The sequence below is a fragment of the Ciconia boyciana genome, chromosome 7, assembly GCF_034638445.1.
Source record: "Ciconia boyciana chromosome 7, ASM3463844v1, whole genome shotgun sequence".
NCBI classification, from domain to species: Eukaryota; Metazoa; Chordata; class Aves; order Ciconiiformes; family Ciconiidae; genus Ciconia; species Ciconia boyciana.
Genome location: NC_132940.1, coordinates 49,716,747 through 49,740,712, shown reverse-complemented (window position 1 = coordinate 49,740,712; position 23,966 = coordinate 49,716,747). Strand labels below are relative to the sequence as shown.

Here is a 23,966-nt window from a genome sequence, read left to right as displayed (position 1 = left end):
GCCATTACAGAAGTTGCACCTGTATTTGGCACACCAGCAATCTGCTTTACCTATAAGCTTACGATTGCTTTAACTGGATCCAAACCAGAACAATGATCTTCTGATTAATACCCAACATATTTTGGGTATCACAAAAACAAACAAAAAACCTCCCTTACAAAACCTTTGGTCAGCTCTCATTTTGATCCCTACAAGTTAATCAATTATTGAACACACTTTCATCAAGCTGTCTAAAAAGTACACTTTCCATCAAGTGACCAAGACATTAATCAACCAGTTCCAATGGAACAGAAAAAAAGTTTGATGCTTAAGACAAGACAAGCACCTTCTGTGGCAATTAGCATAAAAGAAAGTAAGTCAGGGAAATCTTTTTCACTGAGCTATTTCAGAATACATCTGTATTTTAATTTCCAAAAGATGATGCCAAACTTCACTGAGTAAAAAAAAAAAAAAAAAAAAAAAAAATCCCTGCCCACTTGTTTATTTCTGACAGGCTTAACAGCACCACAGTGGTGAACTTCTAAGCAGACATGGCCCTAAGTATAGTACTGCTTTGCACCAATACTCCCACAACATCTGCAATACTGGCCTTGGACCCCATTTTGAAGCACCCTGCAGAGCTGATCCAAGCCTGCTGCAACTCCCTTGCTTTGCTCCCTCAGTCGAGGCAATGGTGCCTACCCACCTATACAGCCTCTCTACTCCAGCGGGGAGGGGGGCTGCTGGGGTACCCGTCCCCTGCCAAGAGCTGCAGCGGGGCAGAACTGCTACATGTAGGCAATCCCTGGGGAGCCCTCATGCCCACAGAGGGAGCGCCAATACTGGGGAAAACAAGAAGGACCCCAATGTCTAAAATACAGTGATTGACTCCGTGGTGGAGACTGCAGCGTGAACAGTCCCTTACAGAGTCCTTGTCCCTCCCAGCAACATCATATCCACTGGGGGCTGCAGCAGTAACAAGGCTAGAAAGACTGTTTCTATTCACAGCCCTGAAACTCCACTAACCTGCCCCAGTCCAGCAAAGCATGCGTGCGTGCGCACACACACATACACACAGATTCTTTTTAATCTTTATTTTAATATAGCTTGTAAATGCACTGCAGAACACTGACCACTAAACTGCCCCATTTATGCTACTTTGCCACATTAAAAAGAGGGAAAAAACAAACAACAAACCACCCCTCTGCAACTTTCAATGGTCCCAAACTGAGTAAGCCGCTCTATGAGCCTATTAGTATTAATTATCCTAAGCTAATCACAGTGAACAAGCCATAACCTGTCAACCTGTCAAGAAGCTCCGCCAAAATAACTTCACATAACACTGTATTTCTTGTCAGGAAACAAGATGTACCCAAGTAACAGTGGAAAGCTATCCTCCACATTTACTCCAAGGAAAATACAGCTACCACATCTAACATGCAACCCAATTCAGTTGTTGCAGAACATCTTGCTACACCAAACCCTTTGAGTCTCAGCCTTTGACACTAAAACTATCCTACAAGGAAAACTGTCAAAACCAAAATTCTGCATTACAATTTACCTAGCTGTTTTTATTGTTTTGATTTTTTTTTTCTTTTTTCAGGGCATCACAGTACCAAAAACCCTTCGTATCCTAACCATATGGATAAGCAAGAGTCCAATCTGGAAAACTGCTATTTCTGAACCAACATGTTGGTGCCATCATTATTTGGAGTTCATTTGCAAGGATCAAAACACTTCTGCACTATGAAAATTAGAATTTCTGACCCTGGTGAATGCAAGGTATCACATACCTGGCCATCATTTACATGATGAATACAAGCTTTCCAAACTTTACATGGCAAAAATGATAAAAAGCACATCAATCTGGCATAAACCAGATTGGCAGATCTACCTATATGTAATACATAGGTAGATATATACAGGTATCAATATAAACACTCTCACAACAGACATGGAAGCAACTACTGAACATTACCTGCAACAATGAAAATGAAATGCTGTCTCTATGGTTTGTTGGATTCCATGCTGCATTGATCCTATCACCTACATGATCATTTTTCAGTATCTTTAAAGTAATGTTACTAGTGACTACCACCAATGCCAGCAACATGAAGAAGGACTTTTGGTCCACCTGCAGATGGATTTCCTTGCCTTAAACTAACATAACTATACATTTTAGATAAGCACTAATCATGTTTCAACTTTATTCCCTAGACACTTGAGAATAACTGTTTTCCAAGTTTTGGGGATGGTAGGGGGAGGGAGAGGAAGAAAGAGGGAAGGAAGACTTCAGGAAGAAATAAAACCTCGGTTCTGTGTTACAGTTTATTTCACAATAAGCCAGGGCTCCACCTATAACATGGCTAAATGCTTCAGGAGGCAACAAAAATTGTCAAGTGCAACACTTGCAAAAAATCACAAAAGTCAGTGCTTAATGTCACAATTAAGCATTTACAACACAAAAAAACCCCAAACCCCCAAAATACCCTCACTGTACCACCAGAGCTTACTGATATCTGCAACAAGAGAAGGCAAGCCTTCTTTCTTCAGAGCGATCTGTGTCATGGAAAATAAAATATTCTACTGATTTCTCAAATATTCATTTCTTATGATAGGAAGTATCATGGAAAAGTTTAGTAAGATTTTGACTGCAGTCATATTCCTGGCTGTGCAGGAATTTTTACATGAACTGTCCATCTGCCACAATACAAAAAAAGAACACTGTGTCTCTCTCCACTTCACAGCTTGGATGTGTAAGTGCTTCTACTGCAATGGCAGGCAGTGATGCCAGAATGTTTAATATTACACTACCTGTGAAGAAATCTAAATCACAACAAAACCCTGCCCAAAACACTGACAAAGAACACAGAATAATCAAGTCAGAAAAGCAGTTAAAACTTTGACAGCACTCTACGTCTCAGCAAGAACTCAGTGAAGACTAAACAGAAGCAGGACTGGATCTTTTGTTACAGTCACTGACAAGACTGTATATCCATTGACATGGTGGAAAGCTTTCCTAAAAATAAGTTGTTGGGTTTTGTTGGTGGGGATTTTTTTGTTTGTTTTTATTAATTTCAAGCACATATTTGTGCACTGAAGGATACAGCTAAGCATTCAAAAGAATATTCAGTAGGTCCAAATTTCTGTGTACTTCAAGACAATGCCACCTCTACCTTGACACAACTAGCTTTACAGAAAGGCTTAAATAGGCTTGACATGACATCCAGTGTGACCATAAATGAAGTATGGCTAGACTCTACATTGCCTATTTTTTTTTCATTTCGGCACAAATTATTTTTCTGTAACCTTGTGTAAAAAGAGTTTACTGACTATATTGTAAGATTATGCACACATTTGAGTGTGTAGTGAGCATCCCATTACAATACTTTCATGATGATCTCACTCTGTTCTTGTTATAATTCTAGGCAGGCACAGCTCCTTGCCATTACAGGCAGAGCCAGATGCTAATCTTCCTTTTACTTACAGGAAGGCCCCACATGGCAGTCTTCCAAGTTCTCCTTTCCTTGCCCTACCTGATTGCACCCTGTGTGGAACCCCAGGACCGACCCTCCTTCCCATCACCTCTGCAAGGACTATTAGCACCCTTATGCCTTGCTGCTGAGAACATCACCAGCTCATCGACAGTTTTTTCCAGTATTTTCTGTCTCTTTAATACAACAAATGATTATGCCAGATAATTAAAAATTTAAGGGTTTTGGTGGGGGTTTTTTTGTTAGATTTGGATACCGTTTGTGAAAGATTAATATTGAATTATCCCTCAAGTCTGCAAAAAATAAAGTAAAAGCTCTAATTTTTTACAGCAAGACTTAGTACAGAGTTTTTACCAAACTGTAAAAGGCAACATACCTCTATTACGTGACAAATGAGTCTAGGACCTGCCTGTGTTTGGTCTTTTTACAAATCCTGGTGTAGAAGTGGCAGATAAAGATGAGTACTCCAATGCCATAGCACTCAGATTCACAGAGAATCACTGCCTTGCAGTTACAATTTCCATAAGCGCCCAGGACTGCCTCAGACTAGGGCAAAACATGCACATACTGTGAATAATTATTTAACAGCTTCTCTACTGCTTCTGTCTTACTTCTGTGAGGAAGCTGTCTTGAGACAAGAGAAATACGCACAGAAGAATCAGAGCCGACTGAATTATTATCATGCTGCCCCTGGAGACACCACAGCCGAGTGGACTGGCAACCAGAGCTCTCTTCTCCTACCTCCCCGCCTTTCAGAGGGAAGGCTGGCAACAGAAAAGGAACAATAGTCAGTGAGACTGCTCTAAGCTCACATCAGTACTGCAAGGGCAGAAGTGACACCAAATACTGCATATTCTTCTGTGCCAACAGAGCCACTCAATTAGTGTTCTGCAATTAAAAAATAAAAAACAAACAGAAAGCCAACACCACCTCCCAAAACAATCAAAGACTATAATTTACTTAATACATATAATTAAATTAAATAAGCACAATATGTTAATCACAAAACACCAGGACAAATAAATATTGATGAAAAAATAACTGACAATTTAGAGTGCTGCTGAACAGTCACCACTTAATGTCCAGCCTAAGGAAAAGGTATATAGCACTAACCACATACCAATCACCTAAACCATTTAAGAAAACTTACTGATGAAGTAAAATTATTCAAACTGCTATCTAAGCCTATACATACTTTCTCAGTATTGAAAAACATCTTTGATCAAAGGAACTGGCCATAGAAACTCAATTACCAACTAAGTAGTATCAATTTCAAGTGTTATCTATTTGCCTTGGACTAGCACAGACTAGTAACATTGTAAGTGACTTATCCTACTAGATAGGTTTAAACAGAGAAGGTTGTTTCAACTTCACTTTTTTGAAAAAGTTACAAGCTATTTCTAATGTGCCCACAGTATTTGCGCTCATGGGATTCATGACACAGACAGACTTCTGCAATCCATACACCCATTCATCCAGCCCACGCACTTCAGGAAACCTGCCTGTACAGAAAGATCACTAGACAACAGCATAGTGGAAATTTCCTCTCCTTTGCTATTCAACTGGCAGAGTAGCTCCCGAGCTCTTATTTCCATCTGAATGGAGAAGAACTCATGTCAGAGCTAGGGCCCTCTCTTGATAGACAGGAAATATTGGCACCGCAAAGAAAGCACACCCCATGCATAGTCTGCTTAAGGCTCCTCCTCACTATTTCAACATTAGCATTCATTGAGATTGTGTCAAGGCCAAGGATGTATTGGCCTGTTCCTTTACGCCACGCTGAGATTCTTGTTGGTTTTGTAAGCACAACTATTAAGTATCCCAACTACATCCAAGTTTTGGGAGGAGACGCAGCATTTTCTGAAGTCAGTAAATATGTCCCATGAGGACTGGAGAAACATCCTAATATTAAGCATTTATACAACTGTTTAATATGAGAAAACATACTCAGAAAATCCAAATATTTTTATTGGAAGCAACCAGATTATGATAACATGCTTTCCAGCTCAGAGGAAAGCAATGGGAAGACTACCTGAAAGTAGGAAAACAAACACTGCCTTCACAAGCTTTACTGGAGAACCTTCATTTAAAAGCTTCATTTAAGAAAAATAAAAGACCCAGAAGCCCTACATTGGAACAAATTTAGCACAACGACACACAACGATCATTCTTTTGTAGACTGGCTGGAATCGGGGCTCATAAACTTTTTGGGTTTGGGGTTTTTTTTCCCCTCTCTGATCCGCAGCTAACGTCTAGAAGTACAAAGGCGATTCGCGCTAATTCATTCTCGATTTCCTGCGATGCTGGAGAGCGGGGGGGCGGTAAGGCATGGATGGAGAAGAGCGGCTGCATTGATACACGCACAGGCTGCCATCAACTAGGAAAGATAAGCGCGGGGCGGGAGCCGGACCCACACCTCCACGGCGGAAGCCCGTCACAGCCGCACCGAGGCGGCCCCCGGAGTCCCCCCATTCCCCCCCCCGTCCCTCCGCGGATCAGGCGGAGGAGGAGCCTGCGGGCCCAATTTGCTGCATTTGCGTACTGAGGCGGGATGGTGAGTCAGCTCGGGACGCGCTCCCAGAAACTCCTCTTCCTCCCCCGACCCCCACCTGCTCCAGGAGGCGCCCCCTCTCCCCCCACGCTGTCAAGGCCGGAGCTATTTTTAGACCGGCGGCGGTTGTAACGGTTACCGGGGCGCGTGCGCCGCGGCCTCGCGGGCCGCCTCACCTGGCCGCCGCGGCCCCCGCATCCCGCCCCGCATCACCGCGGGTGTCCTCCCGCTGCCGCCCCCCCGCCCCGCGCTCGGCCTCGTCCCCCACCATCCCTCGCCTTCGCCGGCGGCCCGGGGCGGCTCGCCGCCGCCGCCGCCGCATCCCTTACCCCAGCTCTTAGCCGTGCGCCCCAGGAACTCGCCGCTGTTGGGGTTGTAGACGAACTGCCGCCACTCGGCCATGCTCTGGCGGAAGGGCTTCTTCGCTTCCTTGGACATGGCGAGGAGAGAAGCGGCTGCGTCGCGCACACCGGCGGCAGAGCCTCCCAGGCAGAGAAAGCCGCAACGAGCGCCCGCTCCCAACCGCTAAGTAACTGCCGCCGCGGCGCCCGGCGGGAGAGCGGGCGGGGGACCAGTCACGCAGGGACCTTCCCTCCCCACCTCCGCGGCGAGGCGGGACTCACCGCGACATCATTCCGCCCTCGGCAGCCAATCCCCGCCCGCCGTGCGCCTGCCCCCTGGCGGCCAGCGCTGCATGCGCGCTGGCACGCGGCCGTGCCTCACGCCCGCTCCGGCTCCGCGCGCGGCCCGCGGGCGCCCACCGGTCTCACTCCCCGCCTCGGGGGGCGGGGGCCGGGGGAAGCAGGGTGGAGAAGGGGGCGCCTCGGCGGCGTTTCTGAGATGCCGCGGGCCGGCAGCGTGCGGCTACGGCCGGCAGCGGCGAGACATCGCCATCTCCGGAGAGAGAGAGGTGCTGCGGCGCACATCGCGCCCTAAATGGCACCTGCGCCCCCCCCGCCCCGCTGCCTTCCCCCGGCCCGGCCAGCGGACAGCTCCGCCCGGGGGTCTCGCCTCAGCCGCCTGCCGGCCACGCGTGGGGAGAGCCCCGTGCGGCGCAGCTGCGCGCCGAGCCCCCTGCTTCTTCTGGGCAACCTTTAAATGGTGAAACGATCCCGCTTTTTTCCCTTCTAGCCCTGTAATCAATTAGTTTGTGACAGCGCTGTGTTTTTACAGCATTGAACGGATGCGTGACCGTATAGGAGTGCTTGTGTAGGCTGAGAGATGCTGCTCGCAGGAGCTGTTACTGAAGCAGGACTGTGTTAGAAAAATATCAGAAGACAGAAAGGTTAACAAGTGTAATTCCCATCTCGGAACTTCCTTTAATTGTGCCACCATCTTGAAACCCTTGGTAAAAGAACACCTATGTGTAAAAATGCTATAGAAGGAGTATTGACAATATGATTTATTTGAGCAGAAGACCTCAAAAAGTAGTTTGCTATCACACTCCTAAAAGTCAAAGTAAGAACAGCACAAAAACATTCTCCATCTCTCAGCTGACACCAGAGGAACAGACTTAACGCCATTTACTCTCTGGCGTGGATCAAGAACTTACCCCCTTAAATTCCCTCTTTCCCCATTGCTAAATGGAGCAGTGCAGGCCACTGCACACCACCAGCCCCATCACTCAGTCTTGTGGGTCAGCTCTAACCTATTCTCCCTCATATATTGCTCAGCCAAGTAATTAATGGACCATTAATTAGGGACTTTGCAAAACTCAAGTGTAACAGGAGAGCTATTTAGTCAGTTAATAAGCCAGAGATCAAACCCAAGTGAAAAAGCTAAGACAGACTACATCTTAAAAATGTAAGAGCAACAATATAAGAGATGTCTTAAACAAGAGGAATTAAGTATCTATCAGCATGGTTAGTTTAAATCTTTGTGATGGTTGCAGCATTATTCATGCCACAAAGCAGTAAATGTGAAGCATAAACTAGAATAAACCTATTTGCTTCCTGAATGTCTGATTCCAATAGTCTCTTCTGTTACAGTACATCATCTAAATAATTCTATTTGCTCTAAAATAACAGCAGAAAATAACATATCACTACTTACTCTGTGTCACGCTGATCAGCTAATATATTCCATTTCAGGCCAAAAATAAGCCATTTCCATTTTTCTTTTTTCTTCTAAATGTCACCAAGCAAAAGACTGAATGTCATTCCATTCTAACAACAGCTTTGCTGAATTATTTTTCCCAGTTTATTCAAATAGATATCCTGCACTCTTAAGGAATAATACATCAGCACAATGTGCCTATAGCCACCTTTTTGGATGGGGCATTATATTGATTTAATAACACTGAAGTTTACTAGATACAAAGACTGGGGGAGTTAATACAGATAAAAAAAATCAGATTGCCTCTAAGGAATGACCATGCCCTACATTATGCAATGAAATTTCAACATTTAAATATATTCATATTTTAAAAACATTAAAGAAAACATAAAGCAAAGTATTAGAGGAACTAGTATTATCCAGCAACCACTGAAACTCTTCAGTCTGCTCATCATAAAACACAGGAATCTTTTTGCGCTCTGCTCCAGTGAGTTCAGAGGCTCAGTTTGACTATAATAACTATTATGCTCATTTTCAAAATCAGCAGTCTCATGCAGCCCAGCCTGACTTGGATGGAGGGGTGGATCCTCATCCCCACTGAAAATCAAACCATTTCCCAGATGCAAAAGGGTAAATATTTTGACTCGTAGACATACAAACCCATTAGCTAGACACTGATCCCAGGTAAAATAATGGAAAGGTCCACCCATATTCCAGTCTTTGTTAATAAAAAGTAATGAATGGCAACAGCATGGTCTGCTATACAATTAGCTGCAATCACAGCGCAGCGTTTGACAGCCTACATCCCTTCCCGGCCTACGTTATCATTTACGCAAGACAGCGTCAGGGCACAGTGCAGGCCAGCGGCTCCCTGGGGGCCAGGAGCCACAGAGGACCCCACGGGGTGGGGGCAGCAGGACATGGCCTCGCAGGCAGGGCCCGTCCCACTGCCCCCAGCCAGGGAACGGGGCAGGCCTGGGGACAGCAGAGGGGCAGACAAGAGCCCGGGCCTGGACATCAGCCCTGCAGTTGGGGTCCAGGTCGGCAGGGACGATGGCCAGGCATAGGTACAGCTGGGGGTGGAGACCAGCACACCTCCAGCGGCGCCGGTTGAGTGAAATGGGGCTCTGGGGCCATGGGGGGCGAGGGTCAAGTCAGACTGGTCATCAGGGCAATTAAGGCCTATTAGTGCACTCAGGGCCCTGATGAGTAGGAACAAACATCTTTTTTTTTTTTTAAATAATTAAAAGTTCAGCTGATAAAATTTCTGAAATTCCATTTTAAACTTGGATTTCTCCAAGCTATTGATTTAGTGCCACAAGTCATTTTGATTCAAAACACCTGATTTACATAGAAATAACTGGACTAAAAACTACTGACATTTCAAAATGTAATTGTCAGTGGCAAGATATCAATGCGTTGATGTGTTTCTAGGGGCATCCTTCAGGATGCTGATTCCTAAGCTGAAGGTATTTTGTGTTAGCAGTCTAGGTGGTTGTATAAAGTCTTCGGTGATAATGTTTAGAAAGGATAGAAAGATCAGCGTGTTCATTTTTTAAGCAAAGCACAGGTAATGCTGTGGCAAAAAGAACTAATGCAATCTAGTGTGCATAAAAACTTGTATTCTAGAAAGAAGATCTCTGTGCGCACATTGGTGAAGAAACAGTATAAAAAAACCTGCACCCACTTCCGGTATTTACACTAGCAGGAAAATGGAAATATTAGTGATAGTTCAAAGGGTACTGAAAAATGATCCAGGGAGCAGAAAACAAGCTAACTTGCAATACGAAGCTTCCACATTTCAGCTTATTCAACTTCTGAAAGAAAAAACCTGACAAGAGACTAAATTACTTTGAATAGGTACTTAAATATGGAAAAGAGATCTTGATAGTATGACCTTTTCAACCTCACTGACAAAGGCAATAGTATCCATTTGCTGGAAACTGTAGCTGGACAAACCTAATGTTGACATTTCCTGACTGTGAGGGCAATTAAATATTTAAATAGTTCATATCAGGAGAGATAGCAGGTACACCTTTGCTTGGGTTTTAAACATGAGATTAGATATACTTTTAAAAGAGATTTTAATTCAGCTTTGGAAGAAATCCAGTTGTGTGCAGATAGGCAGCAAGATTTTGCTTACCATCAAATAACAGCATTCTCTACTTGCAGACACCATCCAGAAAGCAAGACCAATTGTCTCTGCTGTCTACAGGGATTTTGCACAGGTTTGGTGAGATGGTTACTGAAATATTTGAGTTGGTTTCACAGAGACAAATGAACAAGTGACGCTGGTGGTTCTGAATATGGATGTCTGACGATTGCCAGGTTTGGACTCATCACGTCACAGACCATTCAGCACTAGGAATGGTCCTCAGCTTACAATTTCCTTTTTCTCTGGAAAGGCAGTTTTATCTGCATGGCTGATCTTTGTAATGGTGTAATTAGTAATATGTGTTTTCCAAAGCACAACAGGAAGAAAACCACCTTGACTCACTATCCAGAAAATAATGCATGATGATGATAAAAATGTAAACCATACAACACAAAAAAATTCCAAACTTTTAAAATATTAATTGTATAAAGACAACTGCTAAGTTATTTTTAAAAATTGTCATGCAGAACTCTGGGAAAAAAATAAAATATGATAGGAAGCAAGACTGCTGTAGTTTACAGTACAGAAACTCTACAGAGGCAGTTCTTTAGCACAAGCTAAATTTCTTTTGTGTTGCTAAAGAGAATTTCACTTTGGCCCGTTGGAGGATTCCTAAAGACTAGAAAGCCACCCCCTTCTTTTCTAGTTTGGGTTTAGGGTAGACCACAGCAAGACACAATTTTGGCAACACTTGGATAGCTCCCTGGGGCTGCTGTAACTTCCACAGGGGTCTGCCCAGTCTAGTTTCAAAGCAGCTTTTGAATTGCAAGAGACTTATGCATAAGTTAGATGCAAATCTGCTTCTTTGTCCTCAGCTAAGTTTTAAACTGGAATTAGAAGATACATGATAAACTCAGGAAGGACCAACTTAAAAATATTATGACTGAGAAATACTTTCTACTTCATTGTACAAAACACCAAGAAACATAAGACACACATTTTCATGAGAAAAAAAAATACAAAAGACTTCCCACTAAAAATGAAAAAGAAAATGTCTGTCATTGTGAGAGTAGAAAGACTACAGAAACAGTTCTTGTGTTTGGTAGTTTGCCAATGAATCAGAAAGGGCTGGTAAAAATGCATTCATTGTGCAGAGCCCCCTCACTCTTGAAAAAACTCCTTTATTCACAGAGACAAGATTCTGCTCTCACATATAGCACGACAACTCCTGTTAAGTCAATGGGAGTTGACTTGCATTACGCAGAGGGGACTTTTGCCCAGATATTCAGCATTTGTTTACAGTAGGAAAAAGAGCCTCTAACTATTGTTGAAAACTATTTCACTGCTTATTTTCAATACAAAGGGCTCGAAGTGAGGAAAGCTCAATTTGTAGGAATTTTACTTCATAACTATTAGGATTTTTATCCATTTTATAACACATGCAGAGTTAAGCTTCAGAATTTTTTCATGGACAAGTAAAAGAGCTTGTTTGAGAAGAGTTTATAAAAATAAGGTATCTGTCTTAATTGCTGAAGCATTTTTCTCTGATTTTGAGCTAATACTTTGTAAACAGCAATTGAGTGAGGAACCACAGGCACTGTTACTGACAAGGTCTGTCTACGAGAGACCAGGGAAGTACAAGGACTGAGGCAGAAAAAGGAGCTGGGCAAGACAGCTGGCATTAGCTGATGGGTAACTCTGGAATGGGAGCAGAAAGGGCAGAGGCAAATGGGAAGCCATTAGGAAGAGGGGCTAAAGAGGGAAGATGAAGAACAGGAAAGGCAGGGTGAGGAGTTTGGGGCCAAAAATGAAGTTTAATGATGAAACTCATGTTAATTGTGAAGAGATGCTGAAAGAGATGGTCCCTCCTCTCCCTATTCCATTGTCCCTTCCAACTCTGGTGGTGATTTTTAGCATTGGTGTTCATTTTACCCCATGATGACCTGATTCAGAGAGCTGAACTGAAAGAAAATGAATCACTCAAGTTTAGTTCCCTGACTCGGCTCACAAGGGAGACCAGGGCAGACAGTAGGAGGAATGGGATTACCCCTTTCAGCAGCAGCCCACAACTAGATTGGCAGAACCACATCCTGAGTTCAGCAGGGGACTCAGGCAGCAAGCCAAGGAGAAAGCCAGCACTGGCTATGCCAGGAGACTGAGGCTGAAATGAAGAGTCTGTCTACGAAGACAGAAAACTGTTGAAAAATTGATGTTGGAGGGAATGAAAGGCCTGGAGAAGTGAAGTAGGGTTTGGAAGGAAGGAGAGGGTAGAAAGCAATTGCAGGAGTCTCTGTCCTTCCTGGAGCACCATGTCCTGCCCCTGAAACTACATTAGAAAATGCTAAATTTCACTATTCCTTTACCACCAAATTTTGTGATGCCAATTATGAGCCAATGTGCATATGTCATTGCCTTCTGTTATCATAGAAGATGACAACTTATTACTCTTATCAGTAACCAGTTATCAGTAGCCAATGCATGCAACAGGCAAAAGTCTTTTGCAGTGATCTAATCTTATTGATAAAAGCAGTGGTATCATACCAACATGATGGTCTCATGATAGTACTGATATGTCTCTAGGTTGTTAAAAAATGGGAAAAGGAAAAGATAATTAAGCAAAAAAAAAATACAAAGGAACTTTGAACACCTGTAAACTAGAAAAATCCTAGAATTATAGTTCATATAGGTTGGTTAATAAATGACTAAAGACAAGGAAAAAAGACTCATTAAACAGCCAAACTTTTCCCCTAAAAGTGATACCCACAAAACCAAAAAGCTTTGGAAGACAAATTTTCATTTAAATTTTCCTGTTCTTTATCTGGTATGTCTGTTTAGATATCTATCATATGAAAGTGTTAATTTTTTTTTTTTCATTCAGTTTTCCTTCTGTGTCTACATTTCCCTACTGATGTAAATTTAGTCTATATAATGCTGGTAGTTTGTGCAGATGACTCTGAAATACAATAGGTTGCCCCTCTAATTTACTTAAATGCTACTGAGAAATTGTTCTGCGATGGGAACTAGCATTTTCAGTTTTCCCAGTCCAACTTTCTTCTCCCAGTCGAGTCACTGATTCCCTTAGTGATCTTGAACAAATCATTTGATTTAATTGTACCCGTATCAAGCCAGCTGGATAACTAAAGTAAAAAGCAGCTCTTCCTTGAAAACCAAATGCTATGCCTAAACTGTGCCTTCTTGAGTAAACGAACACGGGTAAGACTAACACATTTTCCCTTGGGACCATTGTGAGGGAGTCAAGCATTCCAAATGCATTTCAAAACCTAGAAGATGGGTTCAAGTTTGGTCTTGAAAGACATTTTTGCTAATCCAGTAATTAACATGCTGTTTTTGCATAGAATGAAGGATCTTAAATATTTAAAGCATATTATCATAGTGTTTTTAAGAGAGTCACTATTTTTTAAAAACATTAATTTACTTGTTCACTTCAAACAGACTAGATCTCAACTGTTATGTTTTTAAAACTCTGGTGGCTTACTTAATGAATGCTTGTGACTCATAAGGCCTATTATTAGTCCTTCTGAGCATACATTATCTAAAAAAAAAATACAGCAAGCTAGCTTTTATGTACTGTTTAGCAGAAAGTTCACTGTATTATATAAACCATTCTGTTAAAAACTGTTAAAAAAATATATTGTAGCCTACTTGTTTTGGGTATGTTTCATTTTACTTCCTAATCCAAATAGTGTGTGTTACATACATATACCTTAGCGATGGTGGCATTGAACTGAAGTTATAAAAATATTTAACCAGCTGGTATACAGGAACAGCTCTAGACCAATATATCCATCTGAGGTTATTTACTAACTCTTTGTGAATATTTCTACCACTCCATGAGAGCTCGATTTGTTAAAAGGCTAGCCACCTTCATCTCTCATTAATCACAAATGATATTGAAGATGCTCAGCGTTTTTTCAGTGAAGTCCTACATCTATGTGTTCTTGATAGATTCATTCGTAGGGAGTATCCCTATAGTAAGTACAGTTGTGGAATGCCCACACAAAGTCACAAGGCTTACAAATTGAGATAAAGTCAACTTTTTATGTTACGCAGTCAATCTGTTTATTTATATGGTTTTGAAAGAGGAAGTTGGAAAAAAAGAGAACTTTTGAAAATGGAAAATGACAGTCAGCATTTTTTTTCTAGTCTGAATGTGTGGGAATTCCACCATAACTCTATTTTTGGTCTGACTTTTTTACAGCATTTTTTGTAAGATTATACTACCCTTACAGCAAATTATTAAATAATTTTAAACAAAATTATAACCTCTTCGCAACTTATTTTTGTTGATTTTTACCTATCTGTGGCTTTGAAAGAGCAGTAGACACACTTTGTAGTCTATAATATAGTTTTATAAACAAATATTATAGGAATAATATAAAAGAGGATCAGAGCTACATAGGACCCATATGCCCATTTCTTTTGATTCTGCAGGCTCCTGCAGGTTTCATTCCCAGTAAATGCTATTGGATTTTCCCAAAGGTGCCACCAATAAAGGTTTTAAATTATTTTTAAATTGTATTTTTCAATTTCTGTCACATTTGAACAAGCACATATAACAGGCCTCCCTTTCCATTGCTCCCTAATCATAATACAATCTAAAAATGTTCATTCTACCTCCTACTGCCAGATGCAATCCTTTGAAAGAAAACTATACATAAGCCAGTACATTTAACTGATCTCTATAGACTTTAAGGGCAACAGTGGTTACTACCAGATGATGGTAAAATACAAATTTTTAAATACATAGTGGCTCATAGAAAGTTTTTTTCAGATTCATACTGCAGATAAAAACAACAAAAATCCACACTCAAGTGCTCACATAATAAGTAAAACTGCTGTTTCTTCTCCCAGTGCTGTTCCCTTGTGCAAGGGGAGATACTACGTATACAGGAATAAGATACTTCCCATATAGGAATGGAAGTATTTGAGTAGGAGGAGCAGGATTTAGTCCACTGAAAAACTGAAAGAAAATGCTGTCAAAATGTGGTCAGTTATAATCACAGAGCCTATGAGAAAATAAAATCTTAAACTACAAAAAACTCCGAGTATTAAAAAATAAACTGAAATGTTCACCCTTTTTATTGCAGTTCTCTGCTGCTGTAATTGTAATGGGTACTTTGTTGTTATAATACCATCAATCTTCATTTTTTATTTATTTGCTAAATTGTTTGCTAACAGAAGAAAGAGAAGATCATTTATAATAAAAGCCCATCTGCATAGATTTGTGCAAACATAATTGCACATTCTAAAATTCAGTCTGACGACATATCGATCATATCTTAAGAGATCTATTTGTTAACAAATTTGGGGCCACAGAAATGGATTTTTTTGAGTAAGTCCATAATATGAATAAAACAGAGTACAGTAATCCTAAGGAGCAAATCTGGTTGTGATTTCTGGCAGAAATCACAGTGCAGTTTCCCTGTGTGGAAGATTATTTATGAAACAGATGAAGGAACTGTACTTCTTATGTGCTACGAAGACTAGTGCTGTGTTCTTAGCATTTAAACACATACTAAGTATAGTTGATCACTCCATTGAACACACCTATAGTGTTAAGGCTGCTGTAAAGCTACTATCCTTGCACTTCATGTCAAGTTGGACTACTGAAATTTGGCACAGAGAAAAAGGTTATTAACAAGGTTCTTAAAGGTCATTAACCAACATTTGAGAGGAATGACTGCTGTTGCCTTGTGTAACTATAGCAGAAAAATGCAGTTAATCACATTTAAAACACTGAAGTCACTGAAGAGGAAATGGTTATTTGCATAGGTTGTGTCGGAGGACAGCAGGCGATTAATCCATATGCTTAACACAACGTATGCTATACAGCAGATTTCTCAAATCCATTATGTATTGCCCCAAACAGTGTTCAAATAAATACTACACCAGGAAATACTAAACATCTGCCTTAAGTTTGACTCTGAAGTACAATTTTATCTGTTCCCTCCCCTTTGGTAATTGTCAAGTGGTTGAGATGATCTCAATGAGAGCAGATTTTTTGTTAGTATCCTAAGTCACTACGTCAATACCCACAGTGAAGTCTAGGTAGGGCAGCTATAATACGTGTCTTGTAAATATGCATTCTGTATTTTTAAACATTATTAGAGGGAGGCTTAATTTCAAATTTTTATATTAAATTAGGCCTCTTCACTTAACCATTAAGAATTCAGATTATCAAGATACACAAACCCAGTTCATCTTATCTACATACACTGATCTACATACCCTTAAGTAAACTGGGAGACAAATAAGCCACAAATTGGAAACTCTGTGTTTAGATGGGAGGAGGAATTGTTTATGCAGTATGAGGAACTGTCAGTAATTATTGTTAAACAGTGTTCTTGAACACAGACCTAAGAAGTTCTAGATTTAGGGGAAGCCAGTGGGGATTCAGGTTTTGCCATTAGTGCCATTTCTATAATGGAAAGACACAAAACCTCATTTGCAATCCTTAGCTGTTAACTTTGAAAAAGTTTGTATCTTTGTGTAAAAATCATAATTTTATTTGAATTTCCTGCATTGCATTTATTTACAAAGCTGTGAGTATTCTATTTTTATCATCGTCTTTCAATTTTAATTACATTTGGGGCAGATTTCTTACCCTGTGATTAACATGCAGATGCAAAAATAACACTGAAGAGTTAATGATGAGACAAAGATTGTATTTCTTTTACTAATTTGCTTCTGGCTTATGCATAGATTCTACGTGTATATGTTATCTGAATTGTATAGAGAGCAGAGCGGTAGACTACCTTTTCCCTTATTCTGGTTGCAGCCTTCTGAGGAGAGGGGAGCTGCCTGGAGAAGCACTGACCTTTCTGGAGAAGCAGCTCTGGAGCAGAGGGTGGGGAGGGCAGGCAGAGGCACAGCAAGCAGGGAATAGCAGGCAGGAAAGCGGAAACGAACAAAAGGGTTTGCTTGCAACAGGGAAAAGGCTCAGAACCAGACCTAGAAACAACGGGTGTTTCTATAGGAACCTAATGGGGAGCTGTGTAAATTATGTACAGATTAGGAGGCTGCTGAAAGTTGCCCAAATGGAAGGCAAAATTGAGTAGAAGGGTTCATCCTGTAAGGCACACTGGGCAGGAGGTTATTTGCAAACTTTTTGATCAGACTCCATTGATAAGCCTCAGCTTTCTTGTCAAGAACTCTCTTGCTCTTGTTTGCTACTTTGTGTGCTAATACCATCTCACTTTAGAGATAGGAAGCTTTTGGTTTCTTTCAGCATGTTCACTTTAAAAAAAGACTGCGTAGGTCTGCTTTAAAGCCTTTGGTGACTCACGGGTCTATCAGCTAAAAGTGATAAATATATATATGATACATTATATGAAAATTATACATAAGAATATGTAAATATAAAAATCAGCTAAAAATTATACGAGATGTATTATGAGATAAATTTACTCCTGACAAGAGTAAATTTAATTCCTGAAATTAATTTAGCCATAATTCTTCAGCTGCAGTTTTTTCTTTTCTATTTTAGTACCTCCTCTGTTATCTGAGTTGTTCTTCAACAGCAGTTTAGTAGCAGGATAAATGCAGCAAGGTTCATTTAAAATCTAAACCCAGGAGATAAATTCCCAACAACAGATGTCTTGAATACTCAAATATGATCTCCATTGTTAACCATACAGAAACTTTCCCTGGTTTTAATGCTAGAATTGTAAACTCTGAAAAAAATTAGAATATCTTATTTTCTAAGTTGGTTTCTGTAATACCAACAAAGATAAAATCCCATTGTGACATACATACTCTGCTGTTTCCTAGACATATGATTTCCACTTCTTTTGGGTCAAATCATACATAATTAATCAGTTTCTGGAGACAATTAGCTGATCAAGATTCCTATTAATTAAAAAAATTCCTTCTCTCATGTTATTCGCTTTTGTAAGTTTGTGTGCAGTTTGAGTCAAGTAGTGTTGGGTTCAGTACAATTCTTGTTTTGTTTTTACACAACTTATTTCAGAATAAATTCTTTGGCATCTGGAAATATGAAGTATTCCTTCACTAGAGCTCATGGCTGTTGCTCAAATAAGAGAAGAGGGACTACGATTTTTTCATAAGGGTATGTGCAATCCTAAAGACATTTCCTGCTGTACAGTTAAAAATATTTTTTTCTAACTTTCTCTTTCATAAGAATTTTTCCTGCTCTAAAAAGGGTTGACATTAAGCACAAAGTAAATAAAAACACTGCTGTCCAAACTTGAAGCCGCAGAATAGCCTTAAAAAAATCCTTAGGGTATCACTTAGAATTACACAGATAAGCATCTGTGACCACAGAGACTCTTGTAATAAAAATATTTTTTAATTGAGTTCTACTGAGCACATATACTGTGCTCTCAAGCTGTTCAAGTGTCTCCTTCTGCATCTCCCTCCCATTGCTTTGCTTCTTTAATGAAATAAAAGCCCTTTAAGTTAACAAAAACATTTATGATTTCAGAAGAAACAGAAAATTATACAAAGGGCTATGCAATAATCTTTAAATTGTACATTGAGCAACTGAGAAATTGGTAAATAAACCATCCCTCTAGAGATGAATACACAACACTTCCTTGCAGTTAGCTTAGCATGCACTGTTAAGTTAGATGGCGTAGTTCTAGCTTTATGGTTGTAGGCTATGTAAGTGTTTTTCACTTATTGTTGGAAAAGAAATTAACTTATTCTAAACAGTCCAAATATTTTCACATCATCTAGGTGACCCAAAGATATATGTCAAAGTCTGAAACATTATTTCTTCATTCTCTTATTTATCAGTTCTGCTGGTAGAAGCATTAACCGCCGTCTGCTAGCTATATAAAGGAAAAAAACAAATTAATAGAGGATTGTTCACTTGGTTTACTATAAATTAGAATGTATTTGCAAGGAAAAAAAAAGATTCAAACAGCATTTCCTCTCTTGCTATTGTAAAAAAAAAAGAAAAAAATCATTGTTCATTTAAAATAATAGCTTTTACAGAATGAGTCTATTTTTTTCCTTACCGGAAGATTGCAGGAACAAACACAATTAATGCATTTGCTGCCATTCCTGATTAAAATGAAGATTTAAAGCCCCGTATATCCTGTCTTAAACTGATTTTAAAATGTTTATTTTTCAGATAATGTCAAGATCATGGTAATTTCAGAACAACAGTTCATAGTCTGGAGCAGTGGCTGTTCCATGGATCTCAGAATAACAAATTATCCCTGTGTCCATCCAGAAAAAAACTGGAAGACGTTTGCTAACACAGCTCACTAACTACAACTTCCTCCCCTCAAAAGTAATGATTCCCATTATTGTTTTAATTTATAATTTTCAAATTAAAAACTTTCCCTCTATTTTAGTTCTAAACTAAGGACTAAACAGATACCTGTAGCTGTTTAATCCCTCAATTAATTAGCCTTGCATAAATGTAATTGGGACAAAAGGCGCAAGGGGTGCACAGGATTTATGCTCTATTGCTACACAGAAGATAATTTCATCACACATCTGCTCTTGAGTTTATTAGCATAATAAAACTAAAAACCTTGTTGTATGGTATCCATGGGCAGCCTTTGCCTTCAGACTTACCAAACATCTTCATCTTCTCCTTCTCACTGAAAAAAGATATGTAAAATATCTGAGAACTTGTGCTCCACATCTGCTTAGAGACTGCTCTGAAATCACTAGTATAAACACTAAGGATACTGTGTAAACTGCATCATAACTAACTCACCAGTTTTGAGGGAGGCCAAGTTTCAGAACTGACGCATTCAATTCACTTCAAAGAGGCTCAGTTTCTTAAATTCAGTAAATCTCAACATTTTTTAAAAAACCCAGAATATATGGAATCCTGAAAATCAGGGTCATATTTTATTCAACAGCAAAGGCAGTTAAATAATTTTTGTGTAGTAGGAGATCAACTTTCGCAAAGCCAGCAACTTTCATGTACTTGGAGAAAAAAAAGTAAAATTTGGTTAGGAACCATCTGAGGACACCCCACACCTGGAACTGTGTGTGTTTTCTGGTCCATATTTAAATTTGAATGTGAATCAGTCCCTACGTTAACTAGAGCAGATTCTTACAGTGTTGCCATTCTGCAAAGTCTGCTTCCCTCACTGTTGTTAGTTTCGCAGATGAAAAGGAGCTGTTTAAGGTAAGGAAACTGTTTGTTGGCAGCAAAATAAACTAGCTTGGTAAGAGATCAGGAGGTTTCAATCTCTTGGCAAGAAATCAAAGTTTCCTTCCTTTCTTTGTTTAAAACACTTGATCCACTATTCTCTGTACCAGGCATATGGAAAATTCTGAAGAGATTATCCATTTCTTTATTCCTTTCCCTGCCTGGAACCAGTGTAACCTAAGAGTCTTTAGAAGGACCGGATATAAGAGTACATTCTCTGTTTTAGTTCTCATGGGTAGTAGATCCTGGATTAGGATTATGAGTTCATGAATTACAGGACTTTTCATCCGGCATCTGTCACCACATTTTCAGTCACATCAAAAAGAATATAACATTTTCATTCAGTATTGACATAGAAAGATGGGGAGAGAAGCAAAAATGTGTTCACCACAGAGCTGCAGAAATGAGAAAAATCACCTTGGGGGGGAATTCAGGAGAACCAGTATTTGAATATTTATCCATTGCTTGATTTAACGAGAAGAATTCTCATTATGGGATCTCTTATACTAAGATGAAAGCATGAGAAACTACTGATTCTTAGGTTGTATCAGGCAGTGTATCATTATCAGATTATTTTAAATAGCATACAGAGTATCCTTACCATTTAGTACAGAGCACATTTTCTAATTTCTTACTCTGTGTAGGATGAAAAGATGCAGTTGTGCAATACAGCTATAGAAAATAGCTGCCCACATTTCTCAAAAGAGTGCTGAGAATATTGCTGCTTTTAGTATTTATTAAATAAAACCAGATCTGGGTATCAATAGATGCACAAATATCTAATAATTACGCAACTTTTTCACAGCCTCTCAGAGTTCATCCTTTTTAATGCAACACCTTAAACTTTAATTTTTTTATGCAAGGGTGCTCTGACAGCTCATTAGTTTGATGCTAGGTTCCAGAGTTCAGCACTATCATTTCTCACTTTCAGTATGTTAGCGTGGGAACGCAAAAGTTTACATACTTGTAAGTAGTGTTGGCAGCACAGCTTAGCTGTCTTAATCAAATATCCAGAATTAAGTCTTTGCCTTCACTCTGGGCAGCAAGATATTTAAATTGGTCTCCTCAAACCTTACTTAATATTAGGATGAATATTTATTTCTATGTGGATGCTGATTAAAATAGCCCACACCAGTGATACAGTTTATTTACAGGCATGTACAGTAATTGTACTAAGGAACTGATGTGAGCTAAAAATCAGCCCCTCTTTGCCTAAGAAAATATTCCTTAAACTATAGCCTAATTTTCAATATATGTTAATTTCATATTTTTCATCTTTTTGGACACCAGTCCTACTGGCTAATTGCTGATCTCTCATTACATTTTAATGGTAGCTCTGTTTTTACCAACTCCATCATGGTTTTGTGGTCAAAAATAGTCTCTTATCTGTTCGCAGAAATGCATTAATATATCAAGTCCTAATGGGGGATAGTATAGAAGTCAGTCTGGAGGAAGGGAGGAAACAGATACCTTGAAAAGAACAAAAAGAAGAATTTCCTGTATTCATCAGAATAAACTTCTTTGCCTAATGACTGTTTTCAAAGCAGCTTCATAGTTCTTGCATAATTAGGATAGAATAAAACAGATTTACAGGCCAGATACCATATTTGAGATTACGATTCTGTCAACTGTCCTTCTGTACGAGTTCAACAGAGAGTTTCCTCCTGTTGTTCATGATATCCTGTTGGTATTATATTTTGGGAATAGAAGCAAAATTCTTTTTGGTTTGTTTGTAAATCAGGCATCTCTCTCCAGTTTATTACAGAAGAACAGGCTAAATTGGTAACTGGTACTAGTGGTACTTCTTTATGATCATGATGTTATTATTACTGATAATGACAAAAATTATCCATACTTCTTACTATGAATTTAATTCCTTCATACAAGGAAGTGTACAAACAGGAATGCGTTAGGGGCCTCCCTGTTTGGTATTGTTGCAGACATTATCTCACCAGTTCCACTCTGATCATCCCCTTCTATCAAGAAATAGCTCTACTGTCATTTGATCTAGAGAAGCAGTTCCTAACAGTTTGACTGAACTGACTCAATGCATCATGCAACATGACTTCTTTTTCTCCGCTTTCATATTACTAAAGCAACTTCTGACTTACAGGCTGATGATGTCAGAAGCAAGCTCAAGCTCTCGGATGCAACCACTATGGCGATATGCTCTGCTCTATATCCTCCTGAGAAGTCCAGGATATTGGAAAAATTTATCTCTTTGTAGTTCCATCAATGCATTTCCATAGACTGACATATAACTAAGCACTGCAGGCGAGCAATGTAGTTAAAAGAAAGCTTTCACCGCTGTTCAAAGGGCATTCAGTCAGAATAGTATATATTACTGTAGGAATGCTTGCAGACAGGATTGATTAACAACAAATCTGTTCTTACTTGCAGTAGACCTTTTACCCCAGTGATTCAAAAGTCACAAGACATGTCTAGCACATCCCATGTCATGCTTGCATGAAGTCCTGCAAAGCAAACATAACTGAACATTCCTGCACAATAGCTGTTTTTTTAAACAGTTACTCCATTATTGTTAACTGAACCACAAGTTATGACAACTGATATATCCATAGCCATCGCTTTGGCATTCTTTATAAAAACATGAATCACAGAAACATTCATCATGAGGAACTCCCATCATAAGGACATGTATACAGTGTGTCATTCAGCCTTGCTGTATCTTTCCGCTCTGTAAAATGTAACTGTCAGAACACCTTGAATGAATCATATAGGCCAACATGTAGGTTTGGTAAAGAAGAACTCTAATAAAACACATGTCAAAATTAATTAGTTATGTTTAGCTTCAAGTAATGCTTGTGTACAGAAGAAAAATGAAATTTTTTTTCTTCATAAGTCATTCTACCAAACATTGCAATAGCAACATGTTGGTGTACATTAATCAGAAAACAAAACACTTGGAAGAAACTGGCCTACTAACAAAGCTCTGAGATTGAAAAGCATGGACAAAGAGCATAAACAGGATAAAATCATTACTAAAACAGATTGTGCTTGCACTTGGTCAACAGGAAAGGGAGGAATTAACCACTGCAGCTGCCCCAAAGTTGTCAGAGGAAAAGGAACAGAACTAACATATCCAGAAGCCCTTTCAAAGAGACTCATGGTTTTTTCCTGTGTTTCGCCCCTCGAAGCCTTTCACCACTTGAAGTAATGCTTGACTGAAATGGTGTTGACAGCTATTCTTTATGGCATCTTTCGTCTGTCCAAGCTACAGAATTAACATTGAGTTTCCCTGAAAGTTAAAGTGGCTTCATTCAGAATTGTGCCAGCCTTCTGGAGGTGACAGAAGAGGGTACAGATGTGGGATAAATGCAAGAACAATATACTATGCCATATAAAGGAAATTAACTCAAGAGAATGGTGTGAACGGTGCTACCTACAGATGTCACCAGGTATATTTTCCCATGGATGTAGGTACTTGCATTGTAAGAGACACAGTGACACCCCCCTGTGTTCTTGCTCTTCCTCTTTTCCAGGCAAGAGATGCCTAAAAGATTTCCACTCCCTTATGAACACTAAGTATTTATTCACACTTTTGCAAATGCAGAGGGCTAACTGGTAAGAATTTTATACTAGCTCTGCTCAGGTTCAGACAGTTATATAAAT

General features: G+C 39.8%; 1 protein-coding gene and 1 long non-coding RNA gene across 4 annotated transcripts in view; one reads left to right on the top strand and one right to left on the bottom strand.

Annotated features, from left to right (window-relative positions):
* Nucleotides 1–6,644, bottom strand: part of ATP1B3 (ATPase Na+/K+ transporting subunit beta 3) — a 53,103-nt gene extending 46,459 nt beyond the window's left edge. The window contains exon 1 of one of the 2 annotated variants that reach the window (XM_072866608.1): nucleotides 6,354–6,644. In XM_072866608.1, the coding sequence (XP_072722709.1) occupies nucleotides 6,354–6,462 (109 nt within the window). In that variant the 5' untranslated portion in view covers nucleotides 6,463–6,644. The remainder of the gene's footprint in view (nucleotides 1–6,353) is intronic. The other variant, XM_072866606.1, reaches the window with a different exon arrangement.
* LOC140653898 (uncharacterized) lies at nucleotides 5,963–23,966 on the top strand. 2 transcript variants are annotated; one of them, XR_012043263.1, is made up of 4 exons: nucleotides 5,963–6,027; nucleotides 18,165–18,263; nucleotides 19,293–19,454; nucleotides 22,447–23,966. It is a non-coding gene; the product is annotated as an uncharacterized lncRNA (long non-coding RNA). The 2 variants fall into 2 exon arrangements; XR_012043264.1 differs by lacking the exon at nucleotides 5,963–6,027 and adding an exon at nucleotides 10,030–10,312.